The sequence below is a fragment of the Thunnus thynnus genome, chromosome 22 (genome assembly GCF_963924715.1).
Source record: "Thunnus thynnus chromosome 22, fThuThy2.1, whole genome shotgun sequence".
Taxonomy (NCBI): domain Eukaryota; kingdom Metazoa; phylum Chordata; class Actinopteri; order Scombriformes; family Scombridae; genus Thunnus; species Thunnus thynnus.
In genome coordinates this window covers 13,437,424-13,463,996 of record NC_089538.1, presented here as the reverse complement: position 1 = coordinate 13,463,996, position 26,573 = coordinate 13,437,424, and the positions used below count along the sequence as shown (strand labels likewise).

The 26,573-nt window shown below is 44.8% G+C and overlaps 1 protein-coding gene across 3 annotated transcripts in view; it reads right to left on the bottom strand.

Annotated features, from left to right (window-relative positions):
* Positions 1-25,883, bottom strand: part of si:ch73-335l21.1 (insulin receptor substrate 1-B) — a 50,808-nt gene extending 24,925 nt beyond the window's left edge. The window contains exons 1-3 of one of the 3 annotated variants that reach the window (XM_067580687.1): positions 24,959-25,883; positions 14,100-14,401; positions 10,465-13,648 (exon numbers count right to left, since the gene is read on the bottom strand). In XM_067580687.1, the coding sequence (XP_067436788.1) occupies positions 10,465-13,648; positions 14,100-14,401; positions 24,959-25,307 (3,835 nt within the window). In that variant the 5' untranslated portion in view covers positions 25,308-25,883. The other 2 variants (XM_067580688.1, XM_067580689.1) reach the window with 2 other exon arrangements.
* Positions 25,884-26,573: the final 690 nt, after the last annotated feature.

The following is a 26,573-nucleotide window of genomic DNA, read 5'->3' as shown; positions in this document are numbered from 1 at the left end:
AAGAGTGTTCGTCTGTGTTTACCCTTTGCTTTGAATACAGCAGGCGATAAGGAATTAATAGATACAGTGTGTGTGTGTGTACTTGTGAATGTAAGTGATACCTGTGAAGTCAAAGTTAAGATGGATGTTTATTACATTAATTCCCGGACACAAGATCTGACCCTCATTGGGTGTGTGGAATTACTGGAATTACACACACACACACACATACACACACACACAGACACAGACACACACACACGTCACACACGCCTCGTCCTATCAGCTGATCTGTCCCTCTTCAGGCTTCATGTGACGAGCGCAAGAATGAAGCCACTCAGGTCTGCTGTTCTCACTCCTCTGACCTCGTGGATATGCCGTCTAAGCAAGATCGCACCGAGCAGGAAGATTTAAGTGTGTGTATGTGTGTGTGTGTGTGTGTGCTTTTTAAAAATTTAAAAAATGGCGGCACACCCTGGTAGCCTACTGCTTAAGACGAACGCAACATAACCGCTACTTCCACAGTTTGATTCCATCAGCAGACTCTTGTTGCTGTGGCACCATCCCATCTCTCTCTCTCTCTCTCTCCTTCATTTCCTGTCAACACTCTCCGCTATTGCTGTAATAAAGGCATAAAATGTCCTCTAAAACTGTTTTTTTTTTTTTTTTTTTAAAAAGGCATGTGTGGGAGAGGGATAGCGTAGCCTGATCAAGGTCTTGGGAAGATGAGCGACTGAAAACAAAACTTGATAACATGTTGGGAGCAAAGGCAAAGAGAGAGGGAGTGTGACAACGCATGAAGGAGTTTTCTTCACTGGTGATCACAGCGGCAGCGAACACATGGTTCAACTCTTGACTTTTCTCCTCTTTTTTTTACTCTTTTTCTTTTTGTTTTTTGGAACATGTAGTGGCAAACTATTCAAAAATCATGTAACATTTCTCATAATGAGCTATCTTTTCCACGAAATAGTGGGGCAGCATGAAAAAACGCTGTATTTTATTTTCTCTTGAAGATTAAAAACCTCAGAAATTATTGAAATGTTGCAGAAAGAGAGAGAAATCCACTGATGTTTGCCTCATTAATTTCAAGATATTGTACAATATGTTCATATTAAGGCCAAAAGTTGTCATTATTTCAACTTATTTTTGAAGAAATTGTGTTTTTACATCAGTTTGGTTCAGCAAATAACTCATGAGCCCACACAGCGGTATCACAGCGGCAGTGAATCCAGTTGCACTGGTCGGGATTAAAACATCATGTTGTAGTTGCCAAAATTCATCCAAAATCGTCCCAATTTCCCAAAGGGGAAACCGATTTAAACAGCTGAATGAATAACAGCTCATCTAAAAACTTCTGCTTCTGCTTTACAGGAGGAGGAAACAGAACGTGAAGCTCTGTGATTGGATCATTTTGTAGCGATAAGGCTCCCCTCCGGGGGGGGGGGTCGTCGTTAACTTCCCTTCTTTATGTACACAGACTTGTAACTTTGACACAGTCGCTCATCTTTTGTACTGATACAAGCCTCGGTAGAGCTCCGGCTGTCAGTCGAGTACCGTTGTCTGCGCGGAAAATGAAAGGGAGGGTTTCTTTTGGACGCCCACAGTAATTCCCAATTCACTTCTCTCTAGCTTGTACCAAAAAAAAGAAAGAAAGAAAAACAGAAACAGGTGGGTTTTAGTTCAGGAATATCCTCCTACTTCTTCCTAGTATATTTTACACTCTTCTTTCATTTCTACATTCATTTAACTGGGTAATCTCTAATGTAAACCCCCAAATTCAACGATTAAACGTCATTTATTCTTGCGAATGTCATCTCCATGCTGTGAATTTACCTCGTCAATCATCTCTTTTCTTTCTCCAGTCATACTGCTCTCCTGTCTTTCCTTTCTTCGCCCCCTTTTTCTCCTCAACATCCATCTCCCCCCCTCTTGCTCTAGAAAAAAAGCATCCTCATCCATTCTCCACGCTCCCCGCCGTGTCCGTCTCTAATGTTCGAGTGTCAACAACGCTTCATGAAAAGGTCTTTTGATGTCTGACGAAATGAGGCAAATACTAATAGTATAAAAGCAAATATGTGGGAGTGATGGCAAATATTACGCACACACACGCACGCACGCACGCAACCCGGGCGAACCGAGAAAATTTTCCATCCGAAGACGAGGACGAGAAAGGTGAAAAAGATTTAGAGCGTGGTTCGAATGATCGGCATTATAGTTCGATACTAATGGAGGAGAAGTGCGTGCGTGAAGGTTCAACAAGTGCTGCAAGTCTGCACAATAACACACACACACACACACACACACACAGGAGATTCAGTCTCTATTCATCCTGCAGAACCAAATCCTACCATTTCCTCTCCTCCCTTACACTGTAGTCAATGGGAGATTAGTCTGTGGCAGAGAGGACCTCAGGCAACATCTGAAACAACACAAGTCCTAACAGCACTTCCCTATAAAGGCAAACGTTTTTCTGGAAATGACACCATTAAATCTCACCTATCAATAAGCTATAAAGAAGATAAATGTGGTTTTTTTTTTGTAGCCACACAGTTGCTGCTGGTTTTACGGTTAACCTGGCGATTGTTGCCGTGATGACTTTCCAGAGCTGTAAAATCCTTCTGGCGCAGTGTTTCAGCATCTGATAAACCTTCAAACTCTTAAATCTATTATTCAAACCGGCCTTGTTGGATAGTATTTCACATCTCACTGATACCTGAACGCAACACACCCTTTTTTTTTTTTTTTAATTTAATGCCATGCTGTTTCCAGAAACCACAGGAAAAGTCATGCCAGGTAGTCGCATGATATCTACGGGAAGTGCTTGTCACGCTGCATCTAAAAATATGTGAATCGTGCCGGCGTGTTCAGATTTCACTGATTTATGGCTCAAAAGGAGGAGTGCAAGTTGCGACGCAAACTGCGGCTCACACGTCTCCTCCCTCCTCCCGCCTCACAGTCTGAAAACCTCTGACCTGAACTGACTCCGCTCACTTTGCTTGCTGACTGAGTTTGCATGTGTTCCATGAAACCACTGAATGCTTTCACGTTTATTACTTTAACACCACTGACAAGACTAAACCTTACCCCCGCAGCACCTGTTTTCCAGGTGTCTGTCTTTTTAAACAGTGGGTGTTGTGTATTTAGCCGTTATTTGCACACAGCGAAAAAAAAAAAAAAAACTCTCCAGTAGATCTCCATGACGGCGCCAGATGTGTGGCTGCAAAGAGATTTGCGCAGGCTGTTATTGTCCTCTATTCTTACACTCCAGACGTTTATTGGCTCGCAAGAGTTAGTGGAAAGCTCGGCGCGCGAGCACGGCTGATAGCGGGACCGGAGCAGAAAATATCCTGTGACAGTTTACAGCAGCGATAAGAGTTTCACAGTTAAGAGCCGCTGCGTACTTCTTAGAGATTTTGTACCGTGGAACTGACAGTGCTGACTGTTGCCGGCCTTTGCTGTGTCACACCGAATTCTGCACAGTGAGCAGCGGTGTGTGTGTGTGTGTGACAGCTCGATCATCCATCACAAAGCTGTATACGCGGAGCTGTGTGTGTGTGTGTGTGTGTATGTGTGTGTGTGTTAGTATTCAACTCAGATTACTCCACTAGCCCTCGGATTCGCCTAATTGGACAGAGGGCCTGTAATGAGACGATCCTGCTGCCGCGGTGCACGCAGATGACCTCATCACATGGTCTGTGCTTGAAGGCAGTGGGAAAAAAAAAAAAAAAAAAAAAAAAAAGCCTTCGTCCTCTAATATACACGTTCGTGTGGGGACAGGACACACATGCGCACACAACCTTCAACACTCCCCCGAAAACCCAAACAGAGGAGAGTTGTTGCTATGTGCGGTGCGAGTTTGGTGACTCCCTGAACAGACCACCCAAACAAAGCAAACCGGACTTCAGAGAACTGAACCTCCTTGACTTTTAACAAAAACAAACTATCCCCAAAAAAAGATTCCACGGTCGGCTGTGCTTTGTGATGTCCTCCATTTTGTGATATTATTCGAAAGGAACGGACCTGTTTGAATGTGCGTGGAAAAAAAATATTAGATAAACAAAAGAATTACGGCTTTTGTTTACCTCAAAAGCAGAGAGGAATTGGATTCAGGTTCTCTGCCGTCTTTTCTGTAACTACGCAGGTTGTTTTGCATCTTCCCATGGGGGCAAATCGGTTGTGTAATGCTGTAATTAGTCTAATGAATGAAAGTTTGCAATCCGGAGAAATTTGAGCCAATTTCCACCTTAATATGGATTATGTAACCGTAAGATTCAGGGCCGTACCACCCACCTCGTCCTGTTTTTCATATCCATACGGTCGATTATACAACTGGGATAGAAAATAGCAAAGTCTGGGCAATTAGAAGTTCAAATCTTATATTTTTAAATTGCTTTCATCTACAGTTGGTGTAAGAATCAAGAGGCCAAAAAAAAATATTTTAATGTTCTTATTAACCGGGTTAATGAAGTGACAAGAAAGTGAATTGATTTGAAAGGGTTTTTAAAAGTAAAATATCGACCTTGCAGTTGCCCCTCCGCGTGTTCGCTCCTGCTATTTTGGCTTCACATCTGTGTGCATTTACGCTCTGCATAAGTATGAGCCGAGCCGTGCGTCAATGTGCTGAGAGAGAGAGAGAGAGAGAGAGAGAGAGAGAGAGAGAGAGAGAGAGAGAGAGAGGGACTAACTGTACGCAGCAGCAGACTGGAGCTCTGTCTGCCTCCAGCGCATAGCGCAAACGAGGTTAAAAAAGCACAACAGATAAACAACTAAGTGCACACAAACACATCCGCACACTCTGCCCTGAGCCTCACCCTCTTGGGGGTCATGTCCCATCCACGTGGTTGTGTTTTACATAACACTACTAGTGCTGTTAGTCTAACCTAGTGTTGGCCTGGATTACACACCCAGCGATTCACGCCTGTCATCATGAGGAGCACTCTGTCTGTGTCTGTGTGTGTGTGTGTGTGTGTGTGTGTGTGTGTGTGGGACTGTGTGTGTGTTGTGTACACAGGAATGAATGTGTGTGTGTGTTTGCTATAACGTAGACTGCAAAGTACATGCTATGTAGCCAGATAATGAGACCTAATAGCCATTTAGTTTCACTTCATTATTCAATCTAACATTGTGTTCATGGTAACTGTTTTCTGTTTGGGAGAGAGTGGGGGGGGGGGTATTTTTTTGTTAAGCAATTAGTAGCGACTGACATATCCATCAAGTTGAAAATTTTTCCATTCTTATGTCGGCTGAAGTTGATTCTACGTGTCACCACTTTCACAGAAATTTTTCCGTTACATTTTTTTCTGGCAACGGCGCACAAATATGACACAAGACATATTTGGATTGCTGAAAAAAAGTAAGTAAATACTTAACTGCATGTAACAAAGAGTCGGTTTAATGATTGGACTGGAAGGTCAATATTTTTTAACAATGGATCTCATGACATGTACGTGAAAGGGGTTGCCCATAGTGACGAACCCAGAGAGGATTATCACTTGACTCTGCAGCTTTACTGGGTCATTTAGCTCATTATGTCGGTATTACGGCCTGAAACTTTACTATTTTGGTTCACTCTTATCGCTGTAACCTGTTTAAGGTGGAAAAAGCTCTGATAAACCCGCTGTACACTACATGTCAAACAGTAAACAGCATTAAGACAAAGTTAGCTACTGACTGACGAACACAGTGGAGCGTTTAGCAGCTAAAGAGCCCGATCCCTCAGGAGGTGGTGGAGACCAAAAACAGAGTGAAAATTAGACTTAAATTGGCCAACTGCCCAGAAACACAACTCCAAACTGTGACATTTCAACTGTGACATTTACAGTATGAGGCGTAAAAATCAGCTATTGCAGGTTTGATGATTTAATGTTCAGTTTCACAAGAGAAAAAATCAATGTTATCGGTCCCTGATACAAATAACTGCTAATCAGTCCCCTTCAGATAGGTGGCGTCTTTCATTCCAAACATTCACAGCAAATCGCTCTCCCAGACTCACCGAGAGGGAAAAAAGAGTGTATTAGAGTACACTTATATGTGTGTGTTCTAGGTCACTCCACTGACTGACTTTAAGTATGTTTACCTCTCTCTGGCCTACATGACATGGGACTTTGAGGAGGTGGGAATGTGCCAACCAGCTGCCAACTGGGCCAAGAAATCCAGCAGTGAGCTACCAATAAAACTAAATGCTACTGGGAAGGTCAGTGTCAATAAAGTTTCTGGTATTTTATTCAGATACTGTAAAATGACAAAAGTTGTGAACGGTAGTTTATATGAATCTTTATGTTTTTATTGGAATATTAACAATTTTAGCAAAATTTGCATCAATAAGTTTACATCATTTTATGTTTCAGTTATTTTATTCGCCAGATTAGCCAAAGACAGTCATTCCTATCTGGTTATTTTATCTATAAACAAGTTATCAAAGGACTAAAATCCAACTAATGAGCAATTAAATCCTCAAGACTGACATTTTTCAGTCCAGGAAAGAATCCACGAGAGTCTATTTATAACATTTACCTGTTAACAACTTGACAAGTGATAAAAACTGATAGAAGATACACTTGGAGTTACTGTATTTACAAATGCTAAGTGTCTAGACATCAGGAGACAGTGTACACACACACATACAGTAGATACTGATCCAGTTGGTCAGTTATGCATGAGTTTTGCCCAATTAGCCAACACTAAACAAATGTAAACAGTCATGCTTCTGTGCACTGTCAACTGTCAACAATGTTAATGTGAATCAGAAATGAAGAAAAACCAAATGCAGTTTAGTTTAGATTTCGAGGTATTAAATCTATTTGCAGGTTAAATCCAAATGTGTGTTTTTCGACCACGCATCAAGGCAAAATTTCATACTATGGATATGCGTTGATCTACCCGTTAGTAACTTCATCCTCAAAGTACCGTGTCTCAAGGGAGGAATTTTGAAGGGCTTTGAAGGGTTATTTTGAGACTGGCATACACATCCCCCTCCAGATGGTAAAGAAATAAAATAATTGGCTGGTAAGGGACAGCTGGAAGTGCGGATAATAAAATTCTCTCACATGGTTTTCCTGGAGGAGATTGTGGGAGTGGTGGCTGATTTAATTTAAATTAACATTTTGTCCCGAAACGCCTCTCCACAACATAAACTAAGGTTTCACTATGTTCTGGTGAAGGTCAAAACAGGTCAGACGCACAAACGTACACACTCAGCTCAGTGTAATTATGGTCACTGTCTCACGCAGGCAGGCATCTCAACACACACACACACACTCACATTTTTTTGCGTGAGAAAACACACAGTCTTTAAAGGTTTGCTGCAAGGTAGAAACACACACACGTCACATTTGTTGTAGTGGATTCATTTTGATTTCTTTTCATTTCTGAGAGGCATAATTTCGAGCGAAAAATAGCTCGCCCTGCTTTTCCTCATTATCTAAATCCTGAGAGGTTATTTCTTACACATTACGTATTACATAACCAGTGTCCAATAGGATTGTTTTTGGCACATGTCCCACTACTGATGTTCAATTTTAGCCCCTGGCCCTCTGTGCCAAAAGTACGCACCCCTGAGAAATACACACACTCAGTTCCTACACAAGTTAGTGCCTGTTGAAAAAAAAAAAATCCCTGTAATTACAGTAGATCAGAACATTTTAAAAATGCACACAGGATCCACGAAGACAAGATAATTAATTGCTTCTAAACCGTATTTTTGTTTATATGGCAACGAATACATTGGTTGTCATGTAGTTTCTGAGTTATTTTCTCTTTTTATGTGTCTGTCTGTCTCTGATTTAACTTCTGCTCTGCAGCAAAAGGGAGACATTGCAGCATGATACAAAAATTTATTTCTAAATGTTTCCGAAATGGTTTAAAGCAGTGGTTCTCAAAGTGAAGTCCGGGGACCCCAGGGGGTCCTTAAGAGGGTCCCAGGGTGTCCCCAGCAAAAAGGGGGATAATTTATTTTCATTATAATTCCATTCATAAGACAACGTTACACAATAACAGGATGTATGACTATTTTGGTCATGGGTTTCATACATAAAACATCCAGAAGCAAAAATCTTATCAGATGGGGGTCTGTGGACTTATTTGTGTCAGTTTAGGGGTCCTTGATGTGAAAAAGGTTGGAGAACCACTGGTTTATAGGATGAGGTGAAACAATGTGAGAAGGGAGGATGACAAAAGGCTTAAAGACAAGAGAAGTTTTGGTGAAAAAATGTCGAACAATTGTGTGTGAAGTGAACAGAAGGGAGGGAAGGAATTTCAACAATCCATCAGCCTAGATGTCAGATGAGGACGAAGATTGTTAAGAATGAACAAGTGCGAGGACAAGTAGTCAAATGGCAAAAACAAAGATACGGGGGACGGCAGTAAAAGAGGAAAATAAGATAATTAAAGAATCAAGAGAGAAAAATAAAAAACGCCGCGAGAGAAAAACTTTTAGGAGAGTCCACTAGTCTTGGGGCTTGGCCCTGCTGAGGCCCGCCAGCCCACGGCGGCAAAAACAGTCTAACAAAAGGATCATTTATTGGAGGAGGAAAGAGGGGGAGTTGGAATGGAGGGATGAAAGGAGGGGGAACACTGTACAGAGGCATTTGAGAGCTGTGTGAGTGAAACACTGGCCCCATCTCAACATTCACAGCCAATGTGTAACATTCTCCCCCACGCTGCCGCGCTGACGTACTCAGCAGCCTGAGCCCATATGGTCCCACTGTGGCAGCCTGCTAGCATTTCTATTTAAAATACACACAGTCAACACCGCCTGCATCCACCAACATGGCCTTCATCTCCCAATAAAACCAACACGGCGACGTATGGATGCAGGCTGATGGTTCGTTTCCATCTGTCGAATCTATGAGAACCAACTGTTGAGCTCAGCTGCTCTGCACTCACCGCAACATCCCATGATGAATTTTTGCTAATGCCTTCATTAAATCCAACTGTGGAGTCAAGCTATGCAATGTTTACCACAAAAACCCTGGAGGTTTAAGGCTAACACAACCTACGGTACAAATCATGTGGAAGCTCGCAGGGCTACATAAACAACAAGGCTTGGCAGGATGCATTCATCACAAGAGCCCCTCTGTGGAAGGTTAAGTAAGCCGACTGAGTGTTTTACTGATGCATATAAATCCACATCTCCATTTAAATGCTGCTCTATCTGCTTAAACTGCAGGCGTCTATTTCTTAACTGGCCAATTTAGTGCAGACAGTGGCTCAAAGAGAATGTTTTTCTATGAGGAAACGTCTCAAAGTGACCTAGTTGAGGCATTGTTTAGCTGTGGTGGTCCCCCACAGCTACAAAATTGCCCCACACGGTAGGAAAAAATGTAAATACCATACAAATTCGGCATCTGGCCTTGTTGACCTCCCTTCAATACAAAAAAGTCTGATAGCACTGCAGCTAGGGCACAATTGTAGGCATACAGTCTGTATGATATAGAAAGTTACAGCATAGTCCTACAGCTTTATTAGTAAGTACATGCATTATGGTTTTTAATCACAAAGCCACACCCTGCTTGAATTTAGAAATATACAAACCATAGCAAACAATTCAACCTATATAATTACAGCCAAATCTACAAATCTGGCCACCTTATTTAAATTAATGCATATTTTCTTTCATGATATCATCATAAATTTTAAGTTGTAGGGTTCTGGACACTCATAAAATGACGTAAAAACTGAAATATGATGCATAGAAATTTCACACTTTTCCATCTCTCTCCCCTTCTAATGTCATATTGACGGATCTTTGATCAAAAGGTCAACAGAAAACAGGGTCAAAGTTCAACATGATTGAACTTGGTGTAGAACGCTTCAATGGCAGGTCTGAATGGTTTCCTTTGCTCGGAGTAGTACTGTAATGTCATGTTTGCGATGGCACTCCTCATGGGAAAACAATGGCTCAACCAGAACAGAAGTCACTTGTCATATACTGTATGTATACAATCTACACATCTCAAACACCAAAAGACTGGACTAAGGTGGGGGTTTAGCACGAGAATGCTTATACAACATTCAAGAATTCCCAGAATGTCAATATTGCTTATATCTCTATAGGTTGTGTCTGGTGTTTCACACTTTACGTAATCACGTCAGGTGAAAAGTGTGTGTATGCCTTCAGATGTAAACCATGCCCCAGACAAGGAAATCTGCTTATGAACTGTGAGAACAGCCGATCTTTATCTCATATTGTGGATTATATAGACAGTCGTACAAATCAGACGAGTGTCTCCTTTCTAATCTGGCGCCAGGTGAAGTTTGATTACATGCATAGATGGAAAGGGGAGCTGTGCTCCATTGGATTATCTTTCAAGCATATTCTTTTCCATTTGAATAATGTGACAGAACACAAGTAGGACAGAGAGAGAGAGAGAGAGAAAATGACGATACATATTAAGAACATGGTACATTTGTGTGAAGGGAGAACCTTGAGGGCAAATTGAAGACAGTCGGTGAAATGTATCTAAAAAGGAAACAAACTACTCTTACCTGTACCCTCCTTGTTTCCATTCTGATGCGTCCGCAGCTCCTCTGATTTGTAGAAGTCGATGCTGGCGTACGTGTTGAGGTTGGAGCTGCTGCTGCTGCCAACTGCTGCGCCCACTCCCCCTACCCCAGAACTTCCACCCAGCACAGAGAAGAGGCGAGTGGGGGCCTGGTTACCTGAGGGCCCATCCAGGCCCAAATGGGGACTCTCTTTGTTGGCCAAGTCCAAGTCTATGTAGTTAAGGCCTTGCTCTGTTGAGGAAGTCTGAGTGTTTGTGGGAATGGACTGCTGTCCAGGGAGAGGGAATTGAGTGGGGGTATCAGTCACAGCACCATTCCCCCACAGCATGCTTTCAAGGCCCAGCCGGCGGGCCACAGCTTGGGCATGTTCTGGGAAGAGGGAGGCAGTTGAAGAAGAGGAAGTAGAGCTAGAGGTGGGGAGGGAGGGCGCGGCAAGAAAGGTTTCTGAGCAGTGCCGTCTGCGTCCTTGGGGGTCGGCCCGGATAACTTTTGCCCCATGATCTGGGTTGGGCCCTGGTTTGGCTAGAGGAAAGTCTAGACCCCGTGATAGCACTGGTACAGAAGGATCAGTCCTGGTGGGGGAAGGAGCTTTGGGAGAGACACTGGATGATGACCTAGGGACGGTGTTGTTATTCAAGCTGAAGGCCATCTCTGTGTAGTCACCACAGGATGTAGGGGACTCAGATTCAGTCACTGATGGAACACTTTCTCTGCTTTTTCTAAGTGGTGCTTCAGCCGCCTCCGCCACCTCTTCAGGAGGGCCAGTTGTTACTTCATCGCAGGCCTTGGGAGCATGAGCCAAAGTTGGGGGCGTGGGAGGTGTGTGGAAAGATGGGAAAACCAGTGGGGTAAGAGAGAGGGGCGAGGGGGACGGAGAAGGGCCCAGGTCCATGTTGACATACTCGGAGGCAGCCGGGGGAGTAATGGGGGCAGAAGGGCTACGGGAGAGGGGGATAAAGTTCCCTGAGCAAGAAATAGGCCTGTGTTGAGGATGCTGGCTGCTTGAACCATGAGGCAGCGATAAGCCATGCCTGAGACCCCTGCCACGTCCTCCTCCAACCCCAGCCTGACTGCACTTCTCCCCCTTAAACTCGATACTGACATACTCCCCAGGGCTCTTAGGTTCTGGAGGCAGAGGGTTCTCACGGACCCTGGGAAGGGTGTTAGCCTTGGATACATCAACAAACAGACTTACTGGTCTGCTTCTAGAGTGGTTACCGTGCTTTGATACCCCACCAGAGCCCCGTCTTTGCTGGAGCTTATTCCCATCTTTGGACTGAGTTCCCCCAGCCATGGGGCTCACAGCCTGGGTAGCTCTGTCCTCGCTCTCCCCTAGGCTCTCGCTGCTGGCTGAGCTGGAGGAGTATGAGGAAGAGGAGAGTGACAGGTGGCGTCCAACCACTGAATTGCCTGCGGCTAGTTGCTCCTGACGACCTCCCATAGTCCTTCCTCCTCCCATTCCCCTAACACCACTCCCGTTGGGCCTTCTGCCACGTCCAGGCCCATCGTCAAAGTGTCCAGTGGAGGGGTTATGTTTGTACGACCGGGGAAGGGAATAATATGAGTATACCATCTTGGGGGCTTGCTGTTGAGAACTGGTCTCCAAATGATTGGTGTGCTCAGGAGGTGGGGGGCTACCATTTACAGAGCGTGCGCTGATTGGAGACATGTTCATATAGTCACTGCCCGCCCTGCTGTCAGCACTGCCACTGCCCACCCAAGCCCCTCCAGAGAGACCCCCACGCTGATCGGGGGAACAGCTGCTATTGGGGGACATTATCATATAGCCATCAGAGGTTGGTGGAGGCCGGATCTGCTGTGGAGGGGACACGCTATTGTTAGGGGTCATGGCCATGTAATCATCAGCAGGTTTGGAATCTGAATCGGGGACAGAGACAGCCAGTGATTGGGACATGGATACTGGAGGCTGAGTGACTCCGGGCAGCATGGACATGTACCCATTGTCCACACCTAAATCGACACCTCCACCTGCCCCACCACCCCCTTCACCTTTGAACTCCCCAGCTACATCCAGGTACCCTCCTCCTCCCCCTGCTGACCCAGCACCCATGATGGATTCCCTCTGTGTGGAAGAGGAGATGGAAGTAAATGACTCGCGGCTGGTGCTTCTCGACATGATAGCATAGTCGGCTGAGTCTTCATCTGCCAGCTCCTCACCTCTGCGCTGCTGCGGGGCCAGTCTCTCCAGGGCCATAGGAGGTAAGGAAGCCCTCTTGCTCAGCAGCCTACGTTCAGCTTCACATTCACGGCTGGAGGAGCGACGCAGCACTCTCCGGGTCTGAGGCTGAGAGCCACAGGCTGGTGTTCCTGGTGCTGGCATGGAGCTGGACATCAAGCTCCCTTGATTACTGCTGCCGCTGCAACCACCACTACGTTGGCCCATTAAAATATAATTGGCTCCCTCCTCGCTAAGGGACTGGCTGCTGACACTACCGACAGAGCTTCCAGGAAGGCTGGGGGAAGGGAGGAGCGTGTGATCCCCAGGACTGGAGCCATATTCATCTGAGGAGCCATAGTCACTGGGTGAGCCGGAGACGGAGGCGCGATGTGTTGGTACACGACTGTAAGCACCAGACCCAGGCCCAGGCCCAGCAGATGATGCTACGCCACCAAACTCTGACCCATGCCCAGAGCTAGAAGAGAGGCTTGGGGCTGGGGAGGGTGCCGGGGTGGAGATGGAGCGCATCAGCCCAAGAGGAGTTTTAGCAGCTGTGGTGGAGGCTGAGCGGGCTGATTTTGACCTGAGGATTGGGGTGGTAGAGCAAGATCCGTTGGTAGAGGGATTGGAGCCTGGCCCTGGGAGTGGTATGGTCCCCTCATCACCTTTACCCCCATCACTGGCAGTGCGAGACCTCGGGAAGCTGTGCCGTGGGGTGGGAGAAGCATTGGCACTGCTGACCCCTGCTCCGCTGTTAGCTCCTCCAGGAGGCTCAGTTCTGGGCCGGCGGGTGAAGCCCACCTGACTAGGAGGAGGGTTTGGGTGGTGGCGACGAGAGGGAACGCTGATGGGGTTCGAGGCAGTGGCACCTCCTCCAGGGCCAGAGTTTGACTGAGATTTGCTCCGTTGACGAAACTCCTCGCTCAGCGCCTTCATGGCTTCCAGCAAGGTTTCATGCATGTTCTGGGCGACAACCGAATCATCCACCTAAGAATTTAAACAAAAATCCATCTCAAACAGTAAACTCAAACCATAGTTGTAGCAGACACAAAATCGATCTGTGAATTCAACCCTCAATCCAAATCATTCAATGAATGAAAACTGAAGCAAATATGATTTGGAAAGTTTAATTGTTCATTCTCATAGTAGATTGATGTTGGGATTTCAGTAACATTTGCATTTAGGGAGTATTTTTAGATCAGAAAAGCCTCTTTACTACTAGCTCTTTGTTTCTCCATGTATGACTGCCTTCTGGAATTAATTTAACTGCATCTACAAAACCTGAATTGAACCATAATATAGGGTTGACTCAACTCTAACCGTAAAACTGGGTAACTGTGCAGTTTCTTCCACTCTGCTGATTATAGGCTCTTCACATATATTTGGGATTGGTGGGTGAAACAGTCAACATAAAGGGGACTGCAGATTACAGGCTCACCTGCATCCAGAACTCGCCCGGGCCTGTCACAGCAGAGCGGCCCACCTCAACAAAGAAGAAGTTTTCTGAATGTCCGCAGCGTCGGACGTTCATCAGCTGCAGCACCACCGCAGCAGCATCAGAGTTGAGTTTGACAAAGTTAACTGTTTTGTCAGTTAGGCAAAGGCGATAGATGCCCACCAGGTTCTTGGCCTGGCCTAGACCTTTGGGCCACACCTTCACCTGCCACACCTCTTTGAAGGCTGGCCCAGGATTGGGCACACCATAGTCCCCAGCAGCTCCACAGTCAGTGGGGTTCTTACCTACAGGGACAAAACAGAGATAGTAGCAGATTAAAAGGGTTGTTTGAGTGAAAAAAAGAAAAATGAGGGGGGGGATATGGTTGGATAGAAACAAGGGTAATTGAAGTGTTAGAAAGGAGGATTTATGTTACGAAGAACACTGGCAAGTGTAACCGCTGAAACAAAGCACCACTATGACCTTCATGCATCTGTGAACAAAAGGAACACCAGGTGAAACTACCACTATTTACCTGCATGTCGAGGGCAAGGTGCCTTTATTATGTAAGCTGTGCTGATATTGAGCTTTTCACAGATTTTTAGACCAGATTTCAGTTCAAACTAAGCATGCATCAGCTTGTGAGACCTGCTCGCTGTACCTGCAGGCTCCATACCTGGGGTCTCATTCATCAACTGCACAAACACACACAAACTCACACATAACAGCACACATACCAGTGTTGAAGGATTAAACCGTTGACAACTGAAGCCCCAAACAAGAATGATGACTATGAAAGAAAAGCAACCGTTGTGGAAAAACTAAAGTGAACCAACTTGGAAAGTGCTTAGCAAGTGAATCTTCTCCAAAACCAAAGCAAGCAATTCCAATAGATGGCTAGAAACCAAAGAGCAGGCATTCAATAAGCTCCTCAAGAGCCATTTTCTTGAGCTGCTCTACCGACAATAAACTGGCTTTGTAAACTAATAAAACCTAGTGTCTTTTAGCAGGAGTACAGGGCAGTCTATTCATCCTTTGTGTTAGGTGTTCTGTACTCAGACAGTAGGGAATTAATGAGGGGAGGAAACACAGGAGAGAAAGCACTTGGTGAGATTTGATCCTGGCCCGGTAGGGACCATACAAAAGCAGGGGACTTACTTAACCACTTAACAATATTTGGCTGCCTGTTTGGTGTTTTAAGTCACAGTATTGTTCACAGATCTGAAGCAGGAAATGTGCCCATTACCCCAGAAAATTACCTTAATTCTGTCATGCTGTGCAACTCTTTCAGTTCAGCAATTGAAACTGCCTCTGAATATATCACAGATTTACTTCTAAGCTCTATTACTTTCAGCAACAAGGGACTTCACATCTGTTGACTGAAAAGCCCAGGATTACAGGAATACCACAATGTAGCTCATGTTTTGGGGTGGATTCTTATTCTTTTTTAAGGAACCACCCCAAAATATTCCTTAAAAAATGTTCCCTTTCCTCCCATGTATCACATTTCTCAAGTCTCCTCTGTTGAATCGCCAGTTTGGCTACGTCTGAGCATGATATGAATTGTCAATCTACAACACAGAATCCATCATCGTCACAACAAGACTGAAACCTCAACGAGGAGGCTCACCTGTTCCCTTCGTGGGAACAGGATGTTCTTTGTGCAATAACTGTGAACTTGGGCACCTGCGTTATTAGCCCATCATATCTGGCAGCAGATTAAAGTGTTGATGGCATAAAAGTTTCTTGACCTGTATCTGAGTGAACGATCATACTTTCACAAAGTTTGTGTGGTATTCTAACTTTAAGCAACAATTTTGGCCCAATCAGTCTAATCATAGTGCACCCTGACCGCAGCATTACAAATATATGCTTGTATGTCTGCGTGCGTTTGTTCTTCCTTTCCCATGCCTCTGTTGCAAATCCTACAATGACAACCATATGTAGACAAGAACCCTCAGCATGCACAGCGGACGCCATATTAGCTGCGCTTCCATTATGACAAACATTTCCCCGAATCGTCTTCCCAAAAACATTTTTTACTTGTGATTCTTGTGATTGCAAAAGAAGAAGTCTGACGTGTCTCGCTGTGTCTTCTTCCAGTCTGCTTCCCCAAAATTGGAGGATCGTTCACAACTTGAAAGAGACCTAGAATAGATGTTTTGCTGAAAGCTATGGAGGCTGTGGCTTAGTGGCTGTGTGTGTGGAGGCACCCCCCCCTACATTAGATGACTCATTCATGGCCATGCATGGCTGTTTCATGTACTGCTGTTCTCTGTGCGCAAGAAGTCCTGTTTGCCTCCTCGATTTAGATTTACAACAGGAAGAGATGGTTTGGGGATTTTTCAGTGGGGACTGAGGGAATGAGAGACTGCAGGAGATTGAAAAGAGATATCAGAGCGCCATTAAGAAGGGACAGCGGGGCCTTTTAAAAGAATCCTTCAAGAGGAAAAAAAAAAAAAAAGTAAACGTTTCTTTTCGGATTGCTTGCATAATTTATTCTTAAATTAAAAATTTCAGGCCGTTGCTTCTTGAGATTAACTGAGACCGCAGTGCAGCATGTTCCTCGAAGAGTATCTTTTCCTCTTTTCATTTTCAAGAGCCCATTTAACTTGTCTTGAGAACAAGTGTGTTGTTTGTTTTGAGTACAGTGCAGCCTTAAACCTCAGCTGTGCCCTCAACAGCCCTTCCACACAAACACACAAACACCCTTCATCTCAGGGCCACTCAGGCTGTGCACACTTCCCGAAAACTCTCAAAAGCACTGAAAAAACCTTTAAGAGGTTTTTTTTTTTTTTTTTTCCCAGAGTCCTACAGGGTTGCAGACTGATTTACTCCTGTCAGGCATCACAGACCTTTCTTCGTGGTTACATAAAGCTAGGGTTGATCCTACACGGAGCGGTATGAATTATAGATTGCCCCTGGCTTTCCTCCGGGGGACCCTCATGGCGGTGTGGTGCTCGACGGAGGTGGCTGTTGAGAAAACTGTACCCTTTTTTTTTTTTCCCCTCTCTTCCGTGCAGCAACGCTTCCACCCGTATAAAAAATAACGAACCCGCACGCACGCAAAGTGGCCCTTAGCAGGAGATAAATCTAAGGACTGAAGCCGGATGCACATGAAAGCACAACACACCTGGAGGTAATGAAGCATCTGCGTTAAGCTTGCTGGTTGAATAGGGGCGATGTGTGCGGAACAACATTCTGTTAACCTTGACGCAACCTTGAAACGCCGCCCATATCTGGTCAAATAGTTCATACAAGGTGACTGATATTATTTAAAAGTTTCAGTGCTGTATTTTCCTTTTTTTAGCAACATGAAAACAACTTACACTAGCTTATTCACACTCCAGTTGTTTACTTCACTTTCGCCGTGACCACACATGAAACTCGCAGTCTTACGTGCGGCTGGAGAATGGCAACCTACGCGGCCAACACTGCTGTCTATTCATGCCAATTTATTTGCTGTGCTCGAGCTGCCTCCCTTGAGATCATAGACTGTATACAAGGAAGCCATAATCTAACCCAATTTTCTCAACTAAATATGAGTCGAGCTATTGGCGTTGAGGCGGAGCTGTGTTGCCTTTGGTTTCTCATCGCTGTCGAGCTATAAGGGAGTATGTGTTGGTGTGTATGTGTGTGTTCAGGGGGGGTATAGGGCTGCGATATTTACCCTGGGGCCACCAGATGCCTGCTGAGATATTGACAGCTCCTCCCAGTGTGACAGGCTGATTATTGTTATGGTTATCACACAAATCCTAAGGAAGTAGGTCTTCCATAGGGGTCTTGAGGGACTGTGGATTGTATCAACTCACCCACAGCAACAACAGGATACGGGGGAATTGTTATTGAAGCACTGGGTGGGATACTTGTGAGTTTAAAGATTCAAATGTTCAAGTAGCAAAACAATATGGAAGTGTAGCGTCTTTCCACTGGCAACTTTAAGCTACAGTCACTCAATAATCTTGATATAATATATTTCTGAAAAAGTGTTTAGGGTTGATGAGAAGCCGCCAAGAAAGAAAATATCAGAGACTTAAATGATTCAAATTTATAGCAAGATTCATAATAAAATCCCCTTTTTTAGTTAGCTAATGCAGCCTGTAAATCAGAGAAAACTACTCTGGCAATGAACCGGCTGGCTCTCGCTAGGTTCGGTTCCAAGTTTCTGACCTCATTGCCCTAGCATGCTGTGCTGCGTCATAACACCGCAAAACACTGCACAAGGAACTTTGGTGGGCTGAATGAACCCCGTTTTCCACCCCGTCTCTGTCTCAGCTACTGTGCCCCCCTCCCTCCCCTCCCCTACGCACCCCCTTACTGCCGTACCAGGTTACCAGCGCGGATAGATAGGAGACAGCTGTGTACTTTTTGTCCCAGCATGTATCTGAGAGAGAGAAAAGCGAGACAGAGAGAGAGAGAGCCACCCAGCAGTGAAAACAGTTGGGCTAATCTCTGGCTGCCATGTGTACCCGCTTTCCTCTTTTTCAGCTCCTCCACTTCCTATCTCTGCATCCATCTCCACCATCTGTAATCCCCCTCTCTCTGGGCCCACACTCAGGGACACAATGCTTCCCCCAACACCAGCATCTGCCTAAGGTTAATTCCACATGTGGTTCGTGTTATCCAGAAGTGCACACATACACAAGCACATGAAATTATAGGTGACGCATCCAAGGTTTGTTGTCCCTTGACGGGACACGCAAAAAAAAAAAAAAAAAAAAAAAAAAAAGAGAAACTTGGGGCTTGGATTTTGTTGGTTCGCCTGGCTCGGAGTTAGTAAACATAACGTCTCGGTAATATCAGGTCAGAACAGAACATTCTGGTAACGCTGAGCGAAGAGTCCCAGGAGTTAACTGTAAGTGTGAACGATAGTGTGGGTTCCTAATGTATTCCAGCATTGTTTTAGGACCTTAACTTCCAAAATAGTGAGGTTTTTTTTTTTTTTTTTTTTTTTTAATATAATAAAATACAATTTTGAAAAAAACTGACCAATATGTTTCTTCTTATTTCAATTTTCCAAAGCAATTCAGGAATTCATTCTGGTCTACCAAGGAAGTGATTTTTTTAAAAGTATTTTGGTAGTTTTACAGCAAATACAGAGCATGAATATTAAAAAAAAAAAAAAATAGCTCATAACACACATGAACTGCATTCCAACAAAATTCATGTTAAAAAGTGCAAAGCATCAGATTAAGGTCACGTTTAATGTGTAAATGTTTATAATTCAATTGTAATTCACCATTTATCTCCATATTATACAGTATATCATACATTTGCACTTCATAGATATTTTACTCATTCATGTATCTGCCTTGTCAAACCTTTTATTAATGCCTGTCTTTTTTAAAGAGCCTAGATAATGTTTCTTAATGCTGTAGAGCTGATCTAACTCATTACAGTTTCAGTCATCCACAGTTGTAAGACGTATCTACAAGCACTGTGTAAACATGTGCAGCAGAGTGTATATGTCCAAAGAAAATAGGAAACTGTCCAACTTGTTAATACCCAGCACACATTCCTTTGAGCTAAATTGTACAGAAGTGAATATTTTATCCAACTTTCACCTGATTTCACGTCTGAACTCCTGGATTTCACTGCCAAAAGTAGTGCATAAGAATTCCCCTCTAAAGACACAATTAAAAAAACAGAACATACATGTTATTTTTTTAACTTGCTGCAAAGACTGGAAGAGGATTCATCTTGCATGTATGTCTTGGCGGTGCAGTGCTGTTACTGCATGTTTCAGTACATCCAATCAATGCAGTATCTTGTATTGCATCCCAGAGGAACTGCACGCTAAGTAATAATGAGGAGGGTCTTCACTAATTTCTCTCCAAGTTTCTAATGCATTCACTGCAAAGCTGATAAATCCCAACTCATGAACTTCCTGACCTCCACTGTGCCGTCGGTAATGGGTTAGTATCAACCAGCAGCAATCAATACAGCCCGCTGTAAAAGGTTACCATGCATTTAAAGCCCCACGGCTCTGTCGTGCTCAACATATGGACGCTCATTGACTAAATGGATCACGTTGCCCCCGGCCTTGCTTTGCTGTCGATCAAACCGGAGCACTTAATTGACGGGCTGTTTCCGCGGTGAGCCGACCCCGATGCGCAGCGGCAGAGATAAAGCCGAGAGCTCAAGGCCTTTGTCAGACTCCAGCCCGCCATGTTTAACTGTAACTGTGATGCGAGGAAGCCAGAGCTGAGAGGCCATGATGAGGCCTGGCTGGCCAGCTTGTCGTGTTAAATGAAATTACAGGGTGTTAACGTGCGCAAACTATTTATGCAGAGGAAATACCCTGTGGCAGCTCGTTGCTCTTCAGCCTGGATTAGGGCTCTAAAAGAACACCAGCAAGAGAAGTAGAAAAGATGGACATTATTTTTTAAACTCTTGGTTTTATGACTTCCTTTAATGACTCCTCTCCTCTCTGACTTTGTTAGCACACAGCCTCTACTGTGCCACCAGCGGCTGACCCTCGAGACAATGATTACTGCCTAATTAGGGAGATGAGCAGTGCTTAAGCACGGCTTAACGTTTAATCGGCCAGCTCGGCTAGCCACTGGTGAGATCCAGATCTCATTGGCTTGCGCAGCCAACCAACACTCCAGGATAAAAACACTACAGAGCCGCAGACAGTCTGACAGAAAGTCTCTTTAGTTCATAATCCTGAAATAGAGAATATAGGACAAGCTCACCCCCAAAAAAACACAACTCCTCCTCTTATATATCAAGATACTTTGAGTGTGGTTTGCTGAGGTTTGTAGATATCGGCTGCAGCTCAGTGCCATCGACTGCTTTTGCTTTGTGGTAGTAAAAGTGTCAAAAATTACATCTTGATAATCCACAGACCTAATTGACAACAGGTTTACAGTGAAGGAAAAACTGCTCTGCGGATTAGCATGACTAACCATATCATTATATTTGGAAACAGATGTTGCTACTCGGTGTTTCAAATGTCTTTTTTTTTTTTGGGGGGGGGGGGGGGAGCTTTGAACACGGAAAACTGAATTCCATGTGGATTTACTGTACTGCAGTGATGTCAACAAGCCTCAGAAGATCACAACAAAACTATATAGACAGCTCCGTAAGGCAGAGCTGACACAATAACTCCATCGACAGAGAATTCATCTGCAACAATGTGATAATTGATTGCTCGTTAAAGCCAAATTTTAAGACAAAATGCCAAACTTTCCCTCATTCCAGGTTCTGAATTATAAGAGTTTTCTTATTTTATTTTGTGACAATGATCTAACTATATTTGTGTTTTGGATTATTTGGATTTGACGACATCATTTTGAGTTGAAAGAAACTGTGATGAGCTTTTTCCACTATTTTTTAACACAGACAATCAATTAATCAAGTTACAGCCCTACATTGGATAAATCTAAAAATAATTATGATGTTTTTGGGTATAACAGATACTTAAAAACACACATTATATCTTGTTGAGGTGAATTTATATCTGCGTAAGGCCACAACTAATAATCATTTATTTACTGATTGAGTATTTAAACTAGAAAATATAAGAAAGTAGTGAAAAATGACAGTTTTGCCTTCAACTGGTTTAGTTCAGCACTCAAAGATAATACATTTACATTGATGTAAAATAGAGAAAAGCATAATCTCTCACGTTGGAGAAACTGGAACCAGCAAATATTTTTACTTTTGCTTGATAAACGACTTCAACGATTACTCGATTATCTAAAAAATATCAGTCGACTTATTGTTTCAGCGCTGAATGAAAGACTTATATCTGCTTGTTGTTCATGTTTTCAACATGCTGCTTATTTAGCTGTTTGTTTGTGTGGGTGTGTTCGTAGATAGCGCTTCTCTTTCATTAAGTGCCACCGGCTCCAAAGTTTGACTCTGCCATATTGTTTTATTGAGGTCAACAATTCCTGAGGTGGTGCCTGAGCTATGGGCAAGTTTTCCTGGCAAGCGGCGATTGTGGGCCGCACCTCCGCCCGTTTCGTCGAGGTTAAGCCTTTACACACTCGACTGACTCCTAATAGTTGAGCAAATAGCTGCCCACAAGCCTGATACTGTACTCGCTGCCCGAAAGGGTCTTACTGGACTCAGCTGAATAAATAACTCCGATCCTAATATCGCCCTGCACGGCAGCTGGCTCGTGTTTGTGTAATTACCGCCCGCTCGAGGGGAGCCTGTGTGATATTGGACAGTTCCTGGACTGCTTTAGGTGAGTTTCCCAGACCCAAAGCAGAACTATACACAACACAGACATCTATACTGTTTATTGTGCTTCCACTGTATGCACGCTCGCTGCCCTGCAAGATGAGCAGCGTCCTGCTGCGAAGTCTCAAAGCAACCCAATTATTTCAAACTTTAACCCAAAACTTTGATTCCACCTCCAGCCGAGGCGTCCCGCTGAGAACTTCATCCCCCCCCCCCCGTAGCAACTCTGACAGGGCTTTACAGAGAAGATATGAGGAGCTACACAGGTATCAAGTTGAGGGAGTGGTCGGCCGGAAAATATGTGAGACAGAGAGAGTGCAGCATCTCTTGGCTCCGGGCCCCTTCGGCTTCGCCCTGTTTTCAGTCTGCAGGCTGTGAATTCTTCAGCTGGGGAGGGGGGGGGGGGGGGGGGGACAAGTACTGCACCGTACTGACAGCGGAGGAGTAGTGATAGTGTGTGTTTGACGAGGCAGGAAGACAGCAGGAGGTGCGGAGGGCTCAATCAACATACAGACACCAAAGACGTGAAACTGTGTATGAGCTGCACATACCACAGGAGGGTTATTACAGGCAGGAAGCCTGACACTGTTCAATGTGTGTGTGTGTGTGTTTGTGTGTGTGTGTGTAAGTGCACTGAAGCTATTTTCACACATGCAGGTTTAGGCAGCAATTGGCTTTGACCCTACAACTCCCCCTTCTTACAAAACTCTCCCTGTAGGAGCCTGGATCATGTGTGTGTGTGTGTGTGTGTGTGTGTGTGTGTTTGTGTGGCCTCATTTTTGTATGAGCAGAAAACTGTGCACGAGCTGCAGCACATACCACAAGAAAAATGCCTGCCAGCGCACGAGTTTACCCGGCAGCCCAGCCGCAGCTCTTTGTCATTGTCCGCGAGGGTGATTTACGTTGGAAACCCAACACTTGAAGCAACAAAAAGAGGGCGACGGAGACGAGCGGCCGTCATTGCAGCGCCGGCTCAACTGACTTGTTATTTCAAAGATGGCGCGATGATGTCGACGGTTGCTGGTCTGGTTGCCTCTCGGAAGGGCCCAGCGCGCGCTCTCTCTCTCTCTCACCTGCTGAGCTGCAGCCAATGAAAACCAGGATTTCTGTACATCTGACCTCCGCACACACACACACACACACTTTAGGGATGTTTGAAAAATTTGTTTTGTTCCTCAACTTCTTTTCATTTTTTCCCACAATCCCCCAGGCTTGCATCTCCGATCCAACATCTGCCAATTCGCTCTCACCGTCTCTCTCCTCGGTCTCGCGGAAACTCGTCAAATACTTGAGGAGAGTGGGATGCACTTACACGCAAACACACACACAAACACACACAGAGCCCAGTTGTTTAAAAGCAACTGGGAAGGTTGGGGGGGCGCCATGATGTTGACACCAATTCCTGATCTATAAGGGTCACACTAGAGTTCCCTAATGCACCTACTGGCAGCCTTTTTCGCTTGTAAATCCTTGTTGCATCTGAAACTTACTCGCTCGCCTTCGCTTCCAAATGGAAAACTGGACTAATAAATATATCTGGCCTCATTTTCTCTCCTCAGGTGTGTTATTTCAGAGCCGCCCCGCCGCTAATCAGCTGCTTTATGTAACAGATCGGCAGGTCATGTGTAAGAAGCACCTTTGAACTCCTATCTTAGTTTGCCAAGATTGCGTCATGTGTCCCTTGTGGCCCGTCTGGTCTCCCATAGCAGGAGAGAGAGAGACACAGAGAGACAGAGAGAGAGAGAGAGAGAGAGGAGGGGAAGGCTGAACAGGTGATTTGAAGTTGCTGTGCTCACCACTATTGCTCTGACAGCTGTGTTTACACAGCGGCTGATAGACACCATTTGAGAAATCTACATGGGTGATATTTGGGGGAGTTGAGGCTATCTGAAGCAGCATCAAACACATCTTGAAGAAGCTTGGATTCTGCTAATAAATCAGGAAATGACTATTAATCTTAAATGAATGAAGTGTCCAAGTTCGGATGTGCTTCTCCGACTACTTTCAGGCATTTTTATGCTCTTTTAAGATCAATGCATGAAGTGATATCGCAATGTCAGCAGACAAAGTAAACAAGAAGGCAGGCAGGGTGTGTTTGAGCAGTTTAACTTGGGGAGGGGGGGAAGAGGTAAAAGATGGTAGCGGGGGCCCCGCAGAGAAAGTCTGGAGGACAACTACGGGTAAATATCTACCCTGTGACACCAGTATGATAAGCACTGGTGGTGAGGATAAGCTCCAGTGTGCAGCTTCAAGGCGCATGTTTACACTCACACTCCCTTCAGAGGCCGTTTGTAAACAACTATACCCCGTTTTTTAAAAAGTGTGAAAAAATGAATACCACCCTGCTTTTAAAAAAATCCCAAGAATCCAAAAGGTATTGGCGGCTACATCGCAGACACAAACTATGCAAAACCTGGCCCTGGTGGAGCTGTAATAGTTTTCAAACAATCCCTGCATATTACCGCAAACACTGGAATGAGACATGTCCCGATCTGCAGTGCGCTTCTGCTGCTGCACCGCCGCTCCGCTCGGGTTTTGCTCTGCAGGCATTGCCACGTTTCTCTTCCCGTGCAGAGCCTCATACAGTATTGAGTGTGTGTATGCATGCGTGAGAGCGTGCATGAGTGTGTTTCTTTTTGGACTTTTTTTTTTTTTTTTTTGCTTACTTTTGCACTGCAGGTCTACCATGGCCTGGTACCACTCGTCCTGGTCCGCCTCGTTCTCCGCGGCGATGGCGAAACTCTCGGCGCGGGTGTAGAGCACGATCATGTGCTTGTTCTTGGAGTCGGCCCGCTTGTTGATGTTGAAGCAGGTTTCCAGGGCCACGGCTTTCTTCGGGACGGGGGCCTTGCCGCGGAATTTCTTCTCGCTCTCGTAGTACTCCAGGCGGGCCGGGCCGCGCTCCGAGGCGGCGCGGAGCACGAAGTACCGCCGGTGCATGGACTTCTGCTTGCGGAGGTAGCCGCTCTTCCGCACGTCCTCGCAACTCTGGTTCTCGCACACTTGGCTCTCCATGACAACCAGTATCTCCCTTAAGGTCTCCACAACTTGTGTTTTTTTTTTTTATCTCTTCCCCTCTTGTAGTATTTCTGCAAGTTTAGCGAGGTAATTCAAACATCCCCCGGCTCCGCTCCCCTCCCTCTCTCCCACATCAACGCAGGCATGTGAGAGGGGAGGCAGGGGTCGGCTTTTTGGGTTTGCTGCTACTGCGAGTCCCGGAGGTTAAACCTGAATGAGGGGCTGCAGAAATACTTAGTTTCCTTCTTCTTTCTGGTTGTTTTTCCTCTCGTACGAACGGCGCACAGGGAGAACCACATGCGGCGCGGCGCGGTGCGGAGCTCCCCCTACTCTCCACTACTACTACTACTACTGCTGCGAGTGTTTCCAAGCGCTGTCTGAGCGGTTTAATCCCATTTACTGCACATCACAGAGTACAGAGCCCATCCTGCTTCACACTGTCTGTCTGTCTGTCTGTCTGTCTGTCAGTATGTCCCCCCACCCCTGCCCTGCTCGGCTCTGGTCCTGTAGCTGTAGTGAGGAGCGGAGCGGAGCAGCTACCGAGGAGGAGCAGGACTGTCACTCAGCGCTGTACTAGTACTCTGGAACACGGTGCGTTCATGGAACCCGCCGGAGCTCCGACAACGGAGCTACATGCTGGAGCGAATTCCAGCGCTTTGTGGCAATATAAATAACTAAAATCTGAACTAGAAACTGAAATAAAACTAGGTCCATACATTTATTTTTGTTCATACAATCTAACACATACTGTATTTTGTCTTTCTTAACATAGCAATATGCTCAATTTGAATTGTATTCTGTATCTGCGTATCGGGAGTACTTGTGAACCTATGTACTGTATACACACAGTTACGTACAAGTATGTAAACAATGTATGTACAGGTCTAGATAGATAGATAGATAGATAGATAGATAGATAGATAGATAGATAGATATAGTTCTTTATGAATCCCAAAGGGAATATAAAGTGTTACAGCAGCCACTTGACATAAATCAAAATACAAAAACGATCAGGTAGGTAAAAGAATACAATTTACAATTGCAATTAAAGGCTAAACTACATACAAAACGAAATAAACTAACTCAAATATATAAAAAAAATAGAATAACTAAAAATAGAATAGAGACTAGACATACAACCATGATTATAATATACTATTTGCTGAGTATGCACTGTTCAATGGTGTTAATATGCTTTATGTATGTAGAGTACACATACATGTTTGTAATAAACAGGAAAGTATACAACAAAGATCTACAGGA